General features: G+C 44.2%; 1 protein-coding gene across 13 annotated transcripts in view; it reads right to left on the bottom strand.

Moving 5' to 3' along the window:
- Nucleotides 1-15506, bottom strand: part of LOC115166217 (voltage-dependent L-type calcium channel subunit alpha-1D) — an 88940-nt gene that overhangs the window by 55591 nt on the left and 17843 nt on the right. For all 13 annotated transcript variants that reach the window (XM_029720016.1, XM_029720019.1, XM_029720025.1 and 10 more), the window contains exon 4: nt 1913-2052. In XM_029720016.1, the coding sequence (XP_029575876.1) occupies nt 1913-2052 (140 nt within the window). The remainder of the gene's footprint in view (nt 1-1912; nt 2053-15506) is intronic.

Raw genomic sequence — 15506 nt, 5'->3', positions numbered from 1 at the left:
TTTTGTTTGCCTCTTGAGGATTGACCACAAGTTCTCAATAGGATTAAGGTCTGGGGAGTTTCCTGGCCATGGACCCAAAATATCGATGTTTTGTTCCCCGAGCCACTTAGTTATCACTTTGCCTTGTGGCAAGGTGCTCCATCATGCTGGAAAAGGCATTGTTCGTCACCAAACTGTTCCTGGATGGTTGGGAGAAGTTGCTCTCGTAGGATGTGTTGGTACCATTCTTTATTCATGGCTGTGTTCTTAGGCAAAATTGTGAGCGAGCCCACTCCCTTGGCTGAGAAGCAACCCCACACATGAATGGTCTCAGGATGCTTTACTGTTGGCATGACACAGGACTGATGGTAGCGCTCACCTTGTCTTCTTCGGACAAGCTTTTTTCCAGATGCCCCAAACAATCGGAAAGGGGATTCATCAGAGAAAATGACTTTACCCCAGTCCTTAGCAGTCCAATCCCTGTACCTTTTGCAGAATATCAGTCTGTCCCTGATGTTTTTCCTGGAGAGAAGTGGCTTCTTTGCTGCCCTTCTTGACACCAGGCCATCCTCCAAAAGTATTCGCCTCACTGTGCGTGCAGATGCACTCACACCTGCCTGCTGCCATTCCTGAGCAAGCTCTGTACTGGTGGTGCCCCGATCCCGCAGCTGAATCAACTTTAGGAGACGGTCCTAACGCTTGCTGGACTTTCTTGGACGCCCTGAAGCCTTCTTCACAACAATTGAACCGCTCTCCTTGGAGTTCTTGATGATCCGATAAATGGTTGATTTAGGTGCAATCTTACTGGCACCAATATCCTTGCCTGTGAAGCCCTTCTTGTGCAAAGCAATGATGACGGCACGTGTTTCCTTGTAGGTAACCATGGTTGACAGAGGAAGAACAATGATTCCAAGCACCACCCTCCTTTTGAAGCTTCCAGTCTGTTATTCGAACTCAATCAGCATGACAGAGTGATCTCCAGCCTTGTCCTCATCAACACTCACACCTGTGTTAACGAAAGAATCACTGACACGATGTCAGCTGGTCCTTTTGTTTCAGGGCTGAAATGCAGTGGAAATGTTTTTGGGGATTCAGTTCATTTGCATGGCAAAGAGGGACTTTGCAATTAATTGCAATTCATCTGATCACTCTTCATAACATTCTGGAGTATATGCAAATTGCCATCATACAAACTGAGGCAGCAGACTTTGTGAAAAATAATATTTGTGTCATTCTCAAAACTTTTGGCCACGACTGTATGAGTGTCTGTCTGACGCCTAGTTTGTGTGGCAAACAAACTCCTCAATATCAATATTTGTTTCTGTCAATATTGAGTATATCAAAATTTCATAAAAATTCAATGAACAGAAAGGCACCAAAATGAGACGAAAGAATGAGCAGAATGCCCTTCAACAAGCACTCAGACCAGAGGTGACATAGGACACGGCATTATGGCTGTTTTTTCTTTTCTTTTTTCTTTACAGATAATGTATCGTAATTTGAGCCAGTTTCACACAGCAGGAAAATAATCCTGCAGCAATAGGAAATGCAAATTGTTAGGTGGATTATAATTAATGGACATTTTTGTAGGGGTTGATACATTTTTCCTTGGGGCAAATCAAGTCTGACATTTTTAAATGGAAATTACTAACTTTAGGAGCCTTTTTAAACCTTGAATACACAAAGAATGATCAAATTAAGATACGGCATCTGTAAGTCTTTTTATAAGAAGTGGGTTCAATAACCTTTTTGCAACCCTTAAGGATATAATTTTTTTCTTGAGTGCACCTTCATTGGTCCAGACTGGGCTGTAATGATGTACCTTGGCATCAGTAGGAACTGGAATACTTCGTCGTGTGTGTGTGTGTGTGTGTGAATTACTCTATAACTCTGTCTTGGGAGAGCCATTGATTTAAACAGTGGTGGTACTCACCCTACTATGACAATGACAAAATCCAGCATGTTCCATCCGTTTCTTACGTAGGAGTTCTGGTGCATGACTAAACCATACGCTATGATCTTCAGAAAGGTCTCTATAGTAAAGATGATTAGGAAGGCATATTCTACTGTTTCCTGTGGGGAGGGAGGGAAAGAGAGGGGGAAGGAGAGAGAGATAGAGAGAGGGCCATTAAACATCAAGGATGTGAATAATAAATACAACAACAAACACTCTTCAAGAAGAAGAAGTCTGATTGGTTCATTGTGCAGCAAGCAGGCAGTAATGGTTGAGCCAACAGGTTTAAACTGTGCCGGGGAGATCATCATTCACCAACACCTGGCCCTGACCAGGGATTTGATCAATGATGAGGATTCAGTTACAGTGGTGGAGGATAGAATATGCCAGAAACAACAGACAGAGATGTGGGGAAAAGAAAGAAAGTGACAGAGAGAACAGGTTGCTAATCCAGGTAGACAGATAAAAAATCTGGAAAAACAACATTCATGTAATTCATTGGATGATTGATGATCATAATCTCTATTTTTTCCCATCATGCCTGGTGGTGCAGAGCCACACAGACGGACGATTAGAAGGTGACAGGACGTGAGGTCTGGATTAGTGCGGCGGGGAGGAATAGCCTGAACAAAGCAGCCTGGCTTGTGTAATCCTGAGGAGAGGAGAGCCTCTGAATTTCTCAATTCCTCTACTTGGTCTCCAGGTTGTTCACACCTGAGAAAAGTTGTTTTGGGTCGACACATTGGCATTCTCTTTTTAAAAACCGACCTGCTGTGGTCTGGGAAAGCATTCGATCTCACTTATAAGCAAGCCTGTGGTCAGAATACACCTCAGTATACAAAGAATTGTGGGCACAAAACACACGTATTTCAGATCCAAAAGACAGCACAATACACCAGATCCCTACGATGCTGTGACTTGTCAGCACTATCAGCACAGCCTGCAAGCAAAGCAACACTTTTCCCCACCAACAACCCACATCTCAGTGAATTAATCGAAGGAGCACAAAGTCAACATTCGAAAACTGTCATCTCCCGTTCGTTGCGTAATGCAAACGTTACCAGGGTAACAGCATGAGTTTGACTTTTAATACCGATCAGAGAGCATATCCCTGTATCTGGCAGAGATTCCTACATCATTCAAGGCCCCTGCTTTGTGATTCAGCAGCAGGCTTTAAAGAGCCATTAAGCCAGACAGTCAGCCTCGGCCTCTGTTTCTGGCCTCCGTGTTGATTCAGTACAGTACAGGACTGTAATGCAGCCAGACAGACAGCAGACATTTTCACACAGGGATGAGCTAATGTAGAGACAACAGAGATAGAACAGCTTGACCTGTTAGGATGCTAATGGGACAACAACGTAGGGGCTGTCTAACGAATGGATAGGAAAAACTGTTTTATAACGAAACAAGCTTTTGATTTGGGAATGTTTGTTTTTTGGTCACGGTTGACAAGTCAATGGTGTCCCCCTCCCAGAGTGCAAAGAACCTTGGCGTGACCCTGGACAACACCCTGTCGTTCTCTGCAAACATCAACGCAGTGACTCACTCCTGCAGGTTCATGCTCTACAACATCTGTAAAGTAAGACCCTTACTCAGACAGGAAGCAGCGCCGGTCCTAATCCAGACTCTTGTCATCTCCCATCCAGACTACTGCAACTCTCTGTTGGCTGGGCTCCCTGCTTGTGCCATCAAACCCCTCCAATTTACCCAGAATGTCGCAGCCCGCCTGGTGTTCAAGTTCTCCCATGTCACCCTGCACACTCCACTGGCTTCCAGTTAAAGCTCGCATCCACTACAAGACCATGGTGCTTGCCTACGGAGCTGCAAGGGGAACTGCCCCTCCCTACCTTCAGGCTATGCTCAAACCTTACACTCCCAACACGAGCACTCCGTTCTGCCACCTCTGCTCTCGTGGCCCTCCCACCCCTACGGGAGGGCAGTTCCCACTCAGCCCAGTCCAAGCTCTTCTCTGTCCTGGCACCCCAATGGTGGAATCAGCTTCCCCCTGAAGCTAGGACAACAGAGTCCCTGCACGTCTTAAACCCTACCTCTTCAAAGACTACCTATAATGAGAAGCCTATGTAGTGCTTGTAAATAAAGGTCAGCCGCCACACATCCAGAACATAAGTATACAACAGACACAGTCTCCAGTAGTCTGATGATGGCCCAGCATCTCCAAGTGACGACGCTAGCTGCCTCACACTGATAAGAGCCCATGAACGCACACATTTAAACTGCTTGAATGTGTGTCCCCTTCCTCACTCATCTCCCCTTTGTTTGCTTTGGTCTAAAATGGCCCCTTTTTCAAAGCAGACCTGCCCACTCCCTCTTTACAGTAATAATCACGTCTGAATGGAAGCACTTAGCCAAGCTCTGACGCTGTGGCAGCCACGGAGGCCATGTCCGCCCCGCTGCTGCCTTTGTGACCTTAAGTCACTGTGTGTGTGAGTGTGTGTTTGCGTGTGTGTGCGCGAGTGCGCAGAAGCTAGGCCTGAAGAGGAGCGATTGCAGCCAAGTGACAATAGAGACAGAATGCGTGTATTCAGCGGAGAGAGGAGAAGAGCAGCATCTCTCCATTAGACAGCCATTGTGAACAGACAGCCGACAGATGGAACATCAGCTAATAGAACGTCAGGGAGGGAGTGGAACAGCTAAGAATATGGAACATCCGCTATTAGTGACTAATGGAACAGCTGAAGATGGGAACACAAACACAACAGCCAGAACTGGACCTGTAGCTGATAGAGCTGCATCAAACAGAACAGTTCCAGTGTGAGAACAGTTCCAGTGTGAGAACAGTTCCAGTGTGAGAACAGTTCCAGTGTGAGAACAGTTCCAGTGTGAGAACAGTTCCAGTGTGAGAACAGTTCCAGTGTGAGAACAGTTCCAGTGTGAGTGTCACGCCCTGATCTGTTTCACCTGTCCTTGTGCTTGTCTCCACCCCCCTCCAGGTGTCGCCCATCTTCCCCACTTATCCCCTGGGTATTTATACCTGTGTTTTCTGTCTGTCGGTGCTAGTTCGTCTTGTTTGTTCAAGTCAACCAGCGTTTTGTCTCAGCGCCTGCATTTCCCCAGTCTCTCTTTTTCTGGTCCTCCTGGTTTTGACTCTTGCCTGTCCTGACTCTGCCTGCCATTCTGTGCCTTTGCCCTTACTCTGGATTATCAACCTCTGCCTGTCCTGACCCTGTGCCTGTCTACCATCCTGTACCTTTGCCCCACTACTCTGGATTATCAACCCCTGCCTGCCTTGACCTATCGTTTGCCTGCCCCTGTTGTTGCAATAAACATTGTTACTTCAACACAGTCTGCACTTGGGTCTTACCTGAAACCTGATAGTGAGACCAGATCCAGTGTGAGACCAGATCCAGTGTGAGACCAGATCCAGTGTGAGACCAGATCCAGTGTGAGACCAGATCCAGTGTGAGACCAGATCCAGTGTGAGAGAGCCACAGCCAAGTGATGATGAGGGGGTAACAAAAGGTTGAACTCTTCATCCATTGGTAGTGGATGAGCTGTTTCCCTTATACAATGTAAAGCACTTTGAACACTTGGAAAAGTGCTAGCTGTGTGTGTGTATATACTGTAAATCCCATCCATCATCAATGGGTAGAGTGGAATATTATCCTATAATATGTCAGAAACAGGACCCTAGCAGCCACTGTGACTGACCAAATCACGGGATGAGAGAGGCATGAACCAAACCACTGCCAAAGGAATACTTCAATGACTTTTGACTTAAGGACTGGTAGACCATAAGCATTAAATCCCCACGTTTGGGTCCAATCCCAAACTCAAGTTGTTGATCCAGTCCACTAATCAAAGTCTCTGTGATGCTTTTGAATAGTCTGAGGCTGGCCCTCATCAGTCTTAATACTCAGTAGGCTATGTCCTATTCAGCAAAGAATACATCACACTCACTGTGGGTTGGTATTACGGGTTCTCATAGGGAACAATCTACACTGAGTGTACAAAACATTAAGAACACTTGCTCTTCCCATGACATAGACTGACCAGGTGAATCCAGGTGAAAGCTATGAACCCTTATTGAGGTCACCTGTTAAATCCACTTCAATCAGTGTAGATGAAGGGGAGGAGACAGGTTAAAGAAGGATTTCTAAGCCTTGAGACAATTGAGACATGGATTGTGTATGTGTGCCATTCAGAAGCTGAATGGGCAAGACAAAAGATTTATATGCCTTTGAACAGGGTATGGTAGTATGTGCCAGAAACAGTGGTTTTGTAACTAGAACTGCAACACTTCTGGGTTTTTCACGCTCAACAGTTTCCTGTGTGTATCAAGATTGTTCCACCACCCAAAGGACATCCACCCAACTTGACACAACTGTGGGAAGCATTGGAGTCAACATGGGCCAGCAAGACCTTGTATAGTCCATGCCCCGACGAATTGAGGTTGTTCTGAGGGCAAAGAATGCGTTTTGTACACTCAGTGTATATGCATTTAAGTTAAGTTTCATTTTGTCTCAATGTAACAATTTTATTTAGTACCTACTGTACAGTAGATGTGAGTGAACATGTAAACATGCAGCACACAAATAATTTAGATGTATTTTTTAGTTAGGTTAAATAGTGCCTGTAGTCTTTATCTGACAGGTGGAGTCCTGAGTCTTGTACCCATGGGACATGAAGAAGGAACACAGAGCCGACTCTCACAGTGAACTCTCTCTGAACCCAAACTGCTCTGCTGCATCCAAATAAACCAATCTAAATTAAACTGAGGACTCAAATAAAACATTCACTCCTTGTCATACAACATCTGAATGATTGATGCTGGAAACTATTTTCTAAAAGATTCCTGTACAACAAACTAATGAAAAGGGACTGTTAATATACTTTCAATGGAGGATAACAGAGCCATTGGATAAGTGTGTGTGTCTCTCTACACAATTCCACCAGTGTTCTTTATCTCTGTAGTCTTGTTGGCTATCAGTGCAGGGTGTTTGTCTTTTGATATGGAACGAGAGGGAGCTCTCCTAGCATACAGTCCATAGCCCAGTGACCAGAACAGCAGAATGCTGCTTCCCATCAATAAATGGCTTCCATAAGTGTCATTTCTCAAGGACAAGTGAGAGACTGAGGGAGAGTGAGAAAGTATATGCGTAAGTGTGAGAAAGAGACATAGAAAGAGTGAAGGCAGACCGATAGTGAGAGAAAAAAACAGTGAATGCGAGATGGAGGAGAGAGAGAGAGAAAGACTGGAGGAAGAAGAGCAGCAGTGTAAGACAGTGTGCTCCTCTTTTCACTGTAATCCTGTCTGTCACCCACCCACCCCCAGGCCTGAGCTGCTCAGATCACTCATCATGGTCCAGCCATGTACTCAGAATAATCTACCATCCCATCAAATATATCAATCACTCAACATGGCAAAATGGTGTTGACAGATTTAAACACCCAGACCGATGCCTGTCTGTCTGCAGATGGAAAGAGGTGGAGCCCACTACTGGGTAATCCTGAAAAGGTATTGGGGTTGGGGTCAGTTGATTTTTCAATTCAATCAATCCATTAAGTGAATTGTTTGAAATTAAAACTGAATTGACCCCAATCCGGACAGGTAGTCAAAGTATCTGAGGTGTCCTCTTTTGAACTTTGGGTGTATGGGCTGGAGGCAGGCAGGGAGAGAGAGGGAGAGAGAGAGGGAGAGGGGGAGAGAGAGAGAGTGAGTGAGAGAGAGAGATAACACTGACACTGTATATGAATATGGGACACCAACTACATGGGTGGGCCAATCAAATTGATTCAGCTTAACTGAACATAGGGAGATACTGTGTTTAGTATAATCAGCTGTGTGTGCTGCGCAGCCTACAGGTTACCTATCACTGGGGGGAGGCAGGTCACTGTGTTTTCTGCTCAGTCTGACTCTCTATTTCTCTCTCTCTCTCTCCCTTTGTCTGTGTTTCTGTGTGTTTGGGATCGATCATTTTGCAGGGTTGGGTGGACAGCGTCACACATTACCTGCTAGATGGACCAGCTGGGAGCAGTGGCAGAGTGGTTGGCATACCAGAGAGTGTTGGTGCCAATGCCATCTGAGCATCTGACGCTGATCAGAGGGGACAGACCCAATGCCATTTGGATGAGCACAAACCACAACAACCTCCACCTTGGATCCCATGGTACCTCCCGAATTGTCGGTGTCACGTGATGACAACGTGACGTTAGTAGCAGAGACAGTAACTATTAGAGCAAGTAGCCAATAGGCTTCTGGTGATGATAGCATCTCATTTATGGGTCATTGTGGACATTTGCTTTGAGGATGATGAATGACGAGATGAAGATAAAGTGTGTGTGTGTGTGCAGTGGTGGTTCTAGCTTGTATGGCTTCCTGGGCGAACCCCCCCTTCAGCGCCCCCCAAAACAAAAAACACCATTCTGCACTAACTGTAATTTTTATTCAGATATTTGGAACGACACAAATAAATAATCATAACATTTTAAAACTATATGAATATAAAAATATATACAAAAATAAGACTTATAAATATCAAAAAGAAGTAACAAATACAAATAGAAACAAATTGTAGTATATAAATACAAATAAAAAAAGAGAATTTAATTATTACCCTATTGCTAACAAAAACACACAAATAAAACTGAAATTGCACAAATCCTATATCACAAAAATACACAAATAGAATAACACACTTATAAAGAAGAGAACCTGATTATTACACTACTGCACTTCAAACAAGAAACACACAAACTAAATTGCACAACTGCCATCTAAACCCTGACCTTTCTTGCCTTTCTTGACTCAAAGTCATCAATTGCATCATCATAAGAAATCTGCCCAGTAATTGCATAGTTAATACTGATGACAGCAAGGCCACTAAGGCGTTCCTGTGACATGGTGCACTTCAGGTAGGATTTGATGAGCTTCAACTTTGAAAAGCTCCTCTCTGCTTCAGCTACGGTCACTGGAAGAGTAAGAAAAATTCTGAGAGCAGTCCACAAATTTGGATACATTTCTGAGAGCTCCCTTTCGTGTATAAATATCAGCAGCTCAAGCAGGGTCATGGACTTCGATGGCAAGTCAGGCAAGTTCTTCAGTTCCTGTGCAAGCTCTCTGCCATCCAAGTCTGAGTGTTCTTTATTGTGCAGTGTCATACTAAGGGCTTCACATTGTTCTGTCAGCTCCTCATTTGAGAGACTTTGGAAGGCTGACAGCACTCCAAACTTCTCTCCCACATTTTCCAATGTGGAAAATCTTTCCTGAAGGGCTGAGGTTGCAGCATCAACAACGACATTGAAAAATGTGGACTTTGTGGACCTCAGCCTTTTTTGTTGTAGAACGGCCTCTACATTCATACCCTCGCAAATATCATTGGCTGACGTTTGTGCGGTCATAAAGCCTTTTGCCCTGTAGTTGCTGAGACCTCTCTCTGTCTTTCTGAGAAGACTGACTGCAACATCCACATGCATACTGGGAGACTGCATCAGCTTGCTCACCTGTTGTATCTGGCTCCAGATGTCATACCACACCACTGTACAGATGCTGAAACGGTATGATCCCACCTCCTCTGACAAGGACTGGGCCTCAATCTTTTTCACATGGTTTTTCACTTTGGTTTGATCCCTCACCTCAATCAGTGCCTCTCTCACCGCTGCTGCCTGATACCTCAGTGGCTCGACACTCTTGACTTTACTCTCCCACCTCGTCTCAGTCCACATCTCCAAAGTGATGTCCACATGTTTTTTCAGGATGTCCCATCGCTGTGTGGAGGCTGAGAACAAGGTGTACAGTTCTAAGATGCCAAAGTAACCTGTGGCATCGACAGAACTTTTAGCAGCATCAGCCACAACCAGGTTCAATGTGTGAGCCCCACATGGCACAAGCAGAGCTCTTGGATTCATTTCCAGGAGTCTGGCTTGGACACCTTTGTTTTTTGCCTCTCATGTTGGCCCCATTATCATAGGACTGTCCTCTGCAGTCCTCAAAAGGAATGTTTAGCTTCTCTAATCTTTTGAGAATCAGGGATGCCAAATGTTTGCCCGTGGACTCCTCTGCCTCCAAAAACCCCATCAAATGTTCCTTTATGTGGGGCTCCTCCTTCAGTGAAACAATTGTAATCACAACTGTTCAGTGTGGCTGACATCTGAGGTGCAATCTAGAATGATAGAGAATAATTTTGCCAGCTTGATGTCACTCACCATTATTGAAATGACCTTACTGCTCAACAAATCAATGAGTTCATTCTGTATTTGGTGGCCAAGGTAGCTGGTGGTGTGACTCGAGGTCCCTTTTTGGACACGGTTAAGGTGCTCTTTCATGACTGGATCAAATTGTGCCATCGGTTCAACCTCTTTGAGGAAATGTCCATTTGATGGAGAGTACAGTGTTTCTGTGTGTCCCCATAGTGCCAGATTTCTAATTGCCAGAGACTACACAATAGCAGTCAGACATGTCAACACCTCTCTCCATCTTATCCTCTCAGCCTCCATAAGTGCCATCTCAAGCTAATCAATTGTTTCCCCTTTTTTGATCCTCATTGCCAGTTCTTTCCATGTTTTCATGCAGTTTTGGTGTTCTGGACTGCTGTCGTGTGAAGTCAGAAAATAACTTGCATGTTTCCAGTCTGTCAGTCCTGAGTTGGCTAAATAAATGTTCTTCTTAGAAAAGTGTTTGCAGCAGAAGCAGAAGAAGCTGTTGCTTCTTTCAGAATACACCAACCAACTTCTAGGGATTTTTTTCACCAGTCACCAAGGTCTTCCTGAAATACTGGTGGTGGCAACTTCTTCCATCACTCTCATTCCTTGGGAAAACAAAGTGAGGTGGTACCTTGGTCCTCTGCAAACTAGTTCTGTCAGTCAGAACTGAAGGCCAATCAGCAGCAGGATTTGGTGGGGCTGCTGCTACAGTCATTTCTAATGGAGAACACATGGGCATTAGTTTACACACGTTATTCACAGCATTTATAGTGGTGGAACATCCCACATACATACCCATATAATAATAAAATCATCATTGCTACCTACAATATGGAAATTATTTTTTTTGTTTATGTTATGCAGGGATGCACACAGTCAATTGGAGGTGTACCTGTGGATGAATTTCAAGGCCTACCTTCAAACTCAGTGCCTCTTTGCTTGACATCATGGGAAAATCAAAAGAAATCAGCCAAGACCTCAGAAAAAAATTGTAGACCTCCACAAGTCTGGTTCATCCTTGGGAGCAATTTCCAAACGCCTGAAGGTACCACGTTCATCTGTACAAACAATAGTATGCAAGTATAAACACCATGGGACCACGCAGCCGTCATACCGCTCAGGAAGGAGACGCGTTCTGTCTCCTAGAGATGAATGTACTTTGAATATCCACAGTAAAACAAGTCCTATATCGACATAACCTGAAAGGTCGCTCAGCAAGGAAGAAGCCACTGCACTACGGTTTGCAACTGCACATATGGACAAAGATCGTACTTATTGGAGAAATGTCCTCTGGTCTGATGAAACAAAAATAGAACTGTTTGGCCATAATGACCATCGTTGTGTTTGGAGGAAAAAGGGGGAGGCTTGCAAGTCGTAGAACACCATCCCAACCATGAAGCACGGGGGTGGCAGCATGATGTTGTGGGGGTGCTTTGCTGCAGGAGGGACTGGTGCACTTCACAAAATAGATGGAATCATGAGGCAGGAAAATTATGTGGATATATTGAAGCAACATCTTAAGTCATCAGTCAGAAAGTTAAAGCTTGGTCGCAAATGGGTCTTCCAAATGGACAATGACCCCAAGCATACTTCCAAAGTTGTGGCAAAATAGCTTAAGGACAACAAAGTCAAGGTATTGGAGTGGCCATCACAAAGCCCTGACCTCAGTCCCATAGAACATTTGTGGGCAGAACTGAAAAAGCGTGTGTGAGCAAGGAGGCCTACAAACCTGACTCAGTTACACCAGCTCTGTCAGGAGGAATGGGCCAAAATTCACCCAACTTATTGTGGGAAGCTTGCGGAAGGCTACCCAAAATGTTTGACCCAAGTTAACCAATTTAAAGGCAATGCTACCAAATATTAATTGAGTGTATGTAAACTTCTGACCCACTGGGAATGTGATGAAAGAAATAAAACCTGAAATAAATCATTCTTTCTAGTATTATTCTGACATTTCACATTCTTAAAATAAAGTGATGATCCCAACTGACCTAAGACACAGAATTTTTACTAGGATTAAATGTCAGGAATTGTGAAAAACTGAGTTTAAATGTATTTGGCTAAGGTGTATGTAATCTACCGACTTCAACTGTACATGTCATTATGCACAATTTATCAAACTTTCAGAATAGGAAACAAATAAACCACACAACCTCTTTGGCTAATTCTAGGCATAAGACACCCCAAAAGACTCAATATATCACAAAAGATACAAAATATCAGCATAATATAGACGTATTTTAAGTTAGCCTACAGCATTGGAAATCCCCTTACTGAGCTCAGGACCTAGTCAATACAATCACAGAAAACCTTTATGATGTCACTTCAATGAAAGTTAACCAAATCAATAATGTGCTAGTTTTGCTGCAGGCTACACACATTATCATGATGACACTGTGTGAAATTATATCCAGTGTTATGTAAGCTAGTTGGACAGAAAACGGAATATTGTCGCCCTATGTGTAATAGCTGTCAGGAGGTCTATGTGTAGTTGGTGTATCAGGCGCAGGACAGCAGATAAGAGTAAATAAACATATTTTACTCAACATATAATAAATGCAACACAAAAACAGAGCCCACAATAACGGACCTTCCTACATAGAAACAATCACTCACAAACAAACACGGGGGAACAGAGGGTTAAATAATGAACAGGTAATTGGGGGATTGAAACCAGGTGTGTAAGACAAAGACAAAACAAATGGAAAATGAAAAGTGGATCAGCGATGGCTAGAAGGCCGGTGACATCGACCGCCGAACGTCGCCCGACCAAGGAGAGGGACCGACTTCGGCGGAAGTCGTGACAATAGCATAGCAAGCAACAAAAGCAATATAGGCTAGTATAACAATTATGTTTGTTAGCTTATTTCATTACATGCATAATATTATACTCCCAAAAAGATGACATAGCTGCATACCTTTATCTTTTTCACATTTCTCCTCTTCTTCTTTCCTATTTTTCCTAAACTGGGCACCTGATGGGTTAGACCTTTCTTATCCATTTGTGTTGATTTGGCACTCAAGCATCAATACATTACCCATCCCCCAACACTGTCAACCAAGAGTCAAGACTAAACCAATTCACCTTGGTGGTGTGCAGACTGGTTTTATATTATTCTTAACGATTTCACACAAACCAGGGAAAAAAAGCAACAATATGTCTGTGAAACTATACATTCACAGGATCATGAATGAATTGTGGTTTATTTGGTAGCATTTCGTAGTGTGACTGATTTAACTAATTGCATTAGTACTGGTGAAAGTTAGAGGTGCGCTATTTGATAGATTCCCCCGCTCCCCCTACCTCGGGCTTCCAGTGGGGAGACCTGAGGTCAACCTACCCCCGCCCCATCTCATACTTCTGAGTGGGAGACCTTTCCAGGCAGTAGCCTGCCTAGCTCACAAACTAGAATCAGGGTGCCCACTCCGACAAGGTTAATTGACCCACAGTCCCACACAGTGACATGATATCATTGATGTGACGTGCAAATGAGTGCTAGAAAACCGATCGCGCAAATGTCACCATTCCGAATATTTTTGTGCGTGCGCCTCATGCCGCCCCCAGCAAGATGCCGCCCTGGGCGGCTGCCCATGTCACCCATACCTAAATCCTCCACTGTGTGTGTGTGTGTGTGTGTGTGTGTGTGTGTGTGTGTGTGTGTGTGTGTGTGTGTGTGTGTGTGTGTGTGTGTGTGCGCGCGCTACTGTAAGTAACCCTGAGGCCCTGATGTAGTCCAGTAGCAGGCTGTGGGGGTAATCAGGCCTTATTAGCTCTGCACTGATTGAACTGATGAGATGAATAAGAGCCAGAATGGTGGACAGTGTGCTGCAGACTATAGCAGAACACAGTGGGAAGAGAGAGCGACTGCTGAACAGAGGAGCCCCACATCTCCACCATTAGCACCACTCCAATAGCCATTTACCTCCTACTTGCTATAAAAACAGCAATCCAAAACCTCAATACAGGCAGATATGACAGTGAACCACAGTTACAACACTCCGTTGTGGAATGTTCTATGGAAGCGCAGACAATAAGCAAAGGACCTCTTCTGAAAAGAAGTTTCAGGTTTTCTGTCACCTCACCTCCCACGCAGACCTATTGTTATTTGTCAACAACGACAACAGGCGTTAGATACAAATCCGACTCTGCTCTCCTCCCCCCTCATTGGCTAAGTACTCTGCACAGTAAATATCTTAACCTATTCTCTACCAGCTACAAAACTATACTGCCCTATGGAGGGAGGGAGGGAGGGAGGGAGGGAGGGAGGGAGGGAGGGAGGGAGGGAGGGAGGGAGGGGGGGAGGGAGGGGGAGAGTGCTGTGGGACTGGATGGGGTCAATTCTACAAATGATATCCTAAAAGACGCAGGGTTGATCGGTTTTGTGTGTCCCACCTTTGGGATTAGAGTAGGGTACAGTAGAGCTGGACTGGCCTGGAGGTGAGCGACCCTGAGGTCAGTGCTGCTGATCTACGGGCACATCTCCAAATGCAGCAACAGCCCGGAAATCAGACATCCTCATGGTCCATCCTTAAGGCAGACGGACATCTCCACAACTGTCACTTGTGAGGGAGCTAGCGTTAAACAAAGACTGTGTGTCTATTTACGCTGACTCTTCCAATACATGTCAGCACCCACAGCTAGTGAATTCACCGCAACCCTAAACAAAGAGTTGCAGTCAGTAAGGATCTAAAATCAAAAGCATTGTATTTGGCACAAATCACCCCCTAGGTACAGGACCTCAGCTGAATCTGGAAATGAATAATGTGGCTGTTGAGCAAGTACTACCCCTACAAGAAAACACATGTCCAATAGCTGTTTTCACAAGCTGAGCTTACATTTCACATGTGAATTGCCATTTCACATGAGAAATGTGTAGTTTGACATGTTAAAAAACATTCACATGTGAAAATCATATTTGCCGTTTCACATGTGGATCACTTTCACATGTGGAATTGCAAGATCACATGTGAAGAAAAAAAATCTAATTTGCAGGTTCACATGTAAGAAAACTCCACATTTACTCCAATGTTTGTAAACAAAGTAAATGTATAGCCTAAAAACATGGTTAAAACTCTAATGTAGATATCAAGGATGGTCAGTCCTCGCATCCATAGCCCCATCCCTCAGCTTTTACCGAAACTTTGGCGGGGAGAAAACTTTGTTCATGCTTCAATTAAGGATTGCTGCTTCAAACACCTTTAATTGAGTACCTGGATGGGAGACCAGATGGAGCTGGAAGTGGTGAAAATCATCATGTGGGAAAAAATCCTATGTTTTCATGCTGGAAAAACACGTGAAAAATGAACATGTGAAACTTCACACCTGTGTCCAAAGACCACATGTCTGATTGTGATTTATTTTTTTAATTGTAAGGGTAAACTTCTTGGTGTTTTATTAGATTGTAAACTGTCT

The sequence above is a fragment of the Salmo trutta genome, chromosome 28 (genome assembly GCF_901001165.1).
Source record: "Salmo trutta chromosome 28, fSalTru1.1, whole genome shotgun sequence".
NCBI lineage: Eukaryota > Metazoa > Chordata > Actinopteri > Salmoniformes > Salmonidae > Salmo > Salmo trutta.
This window is presented reverse-complemented; position numbering and strand designations above follow the sequence as displayed.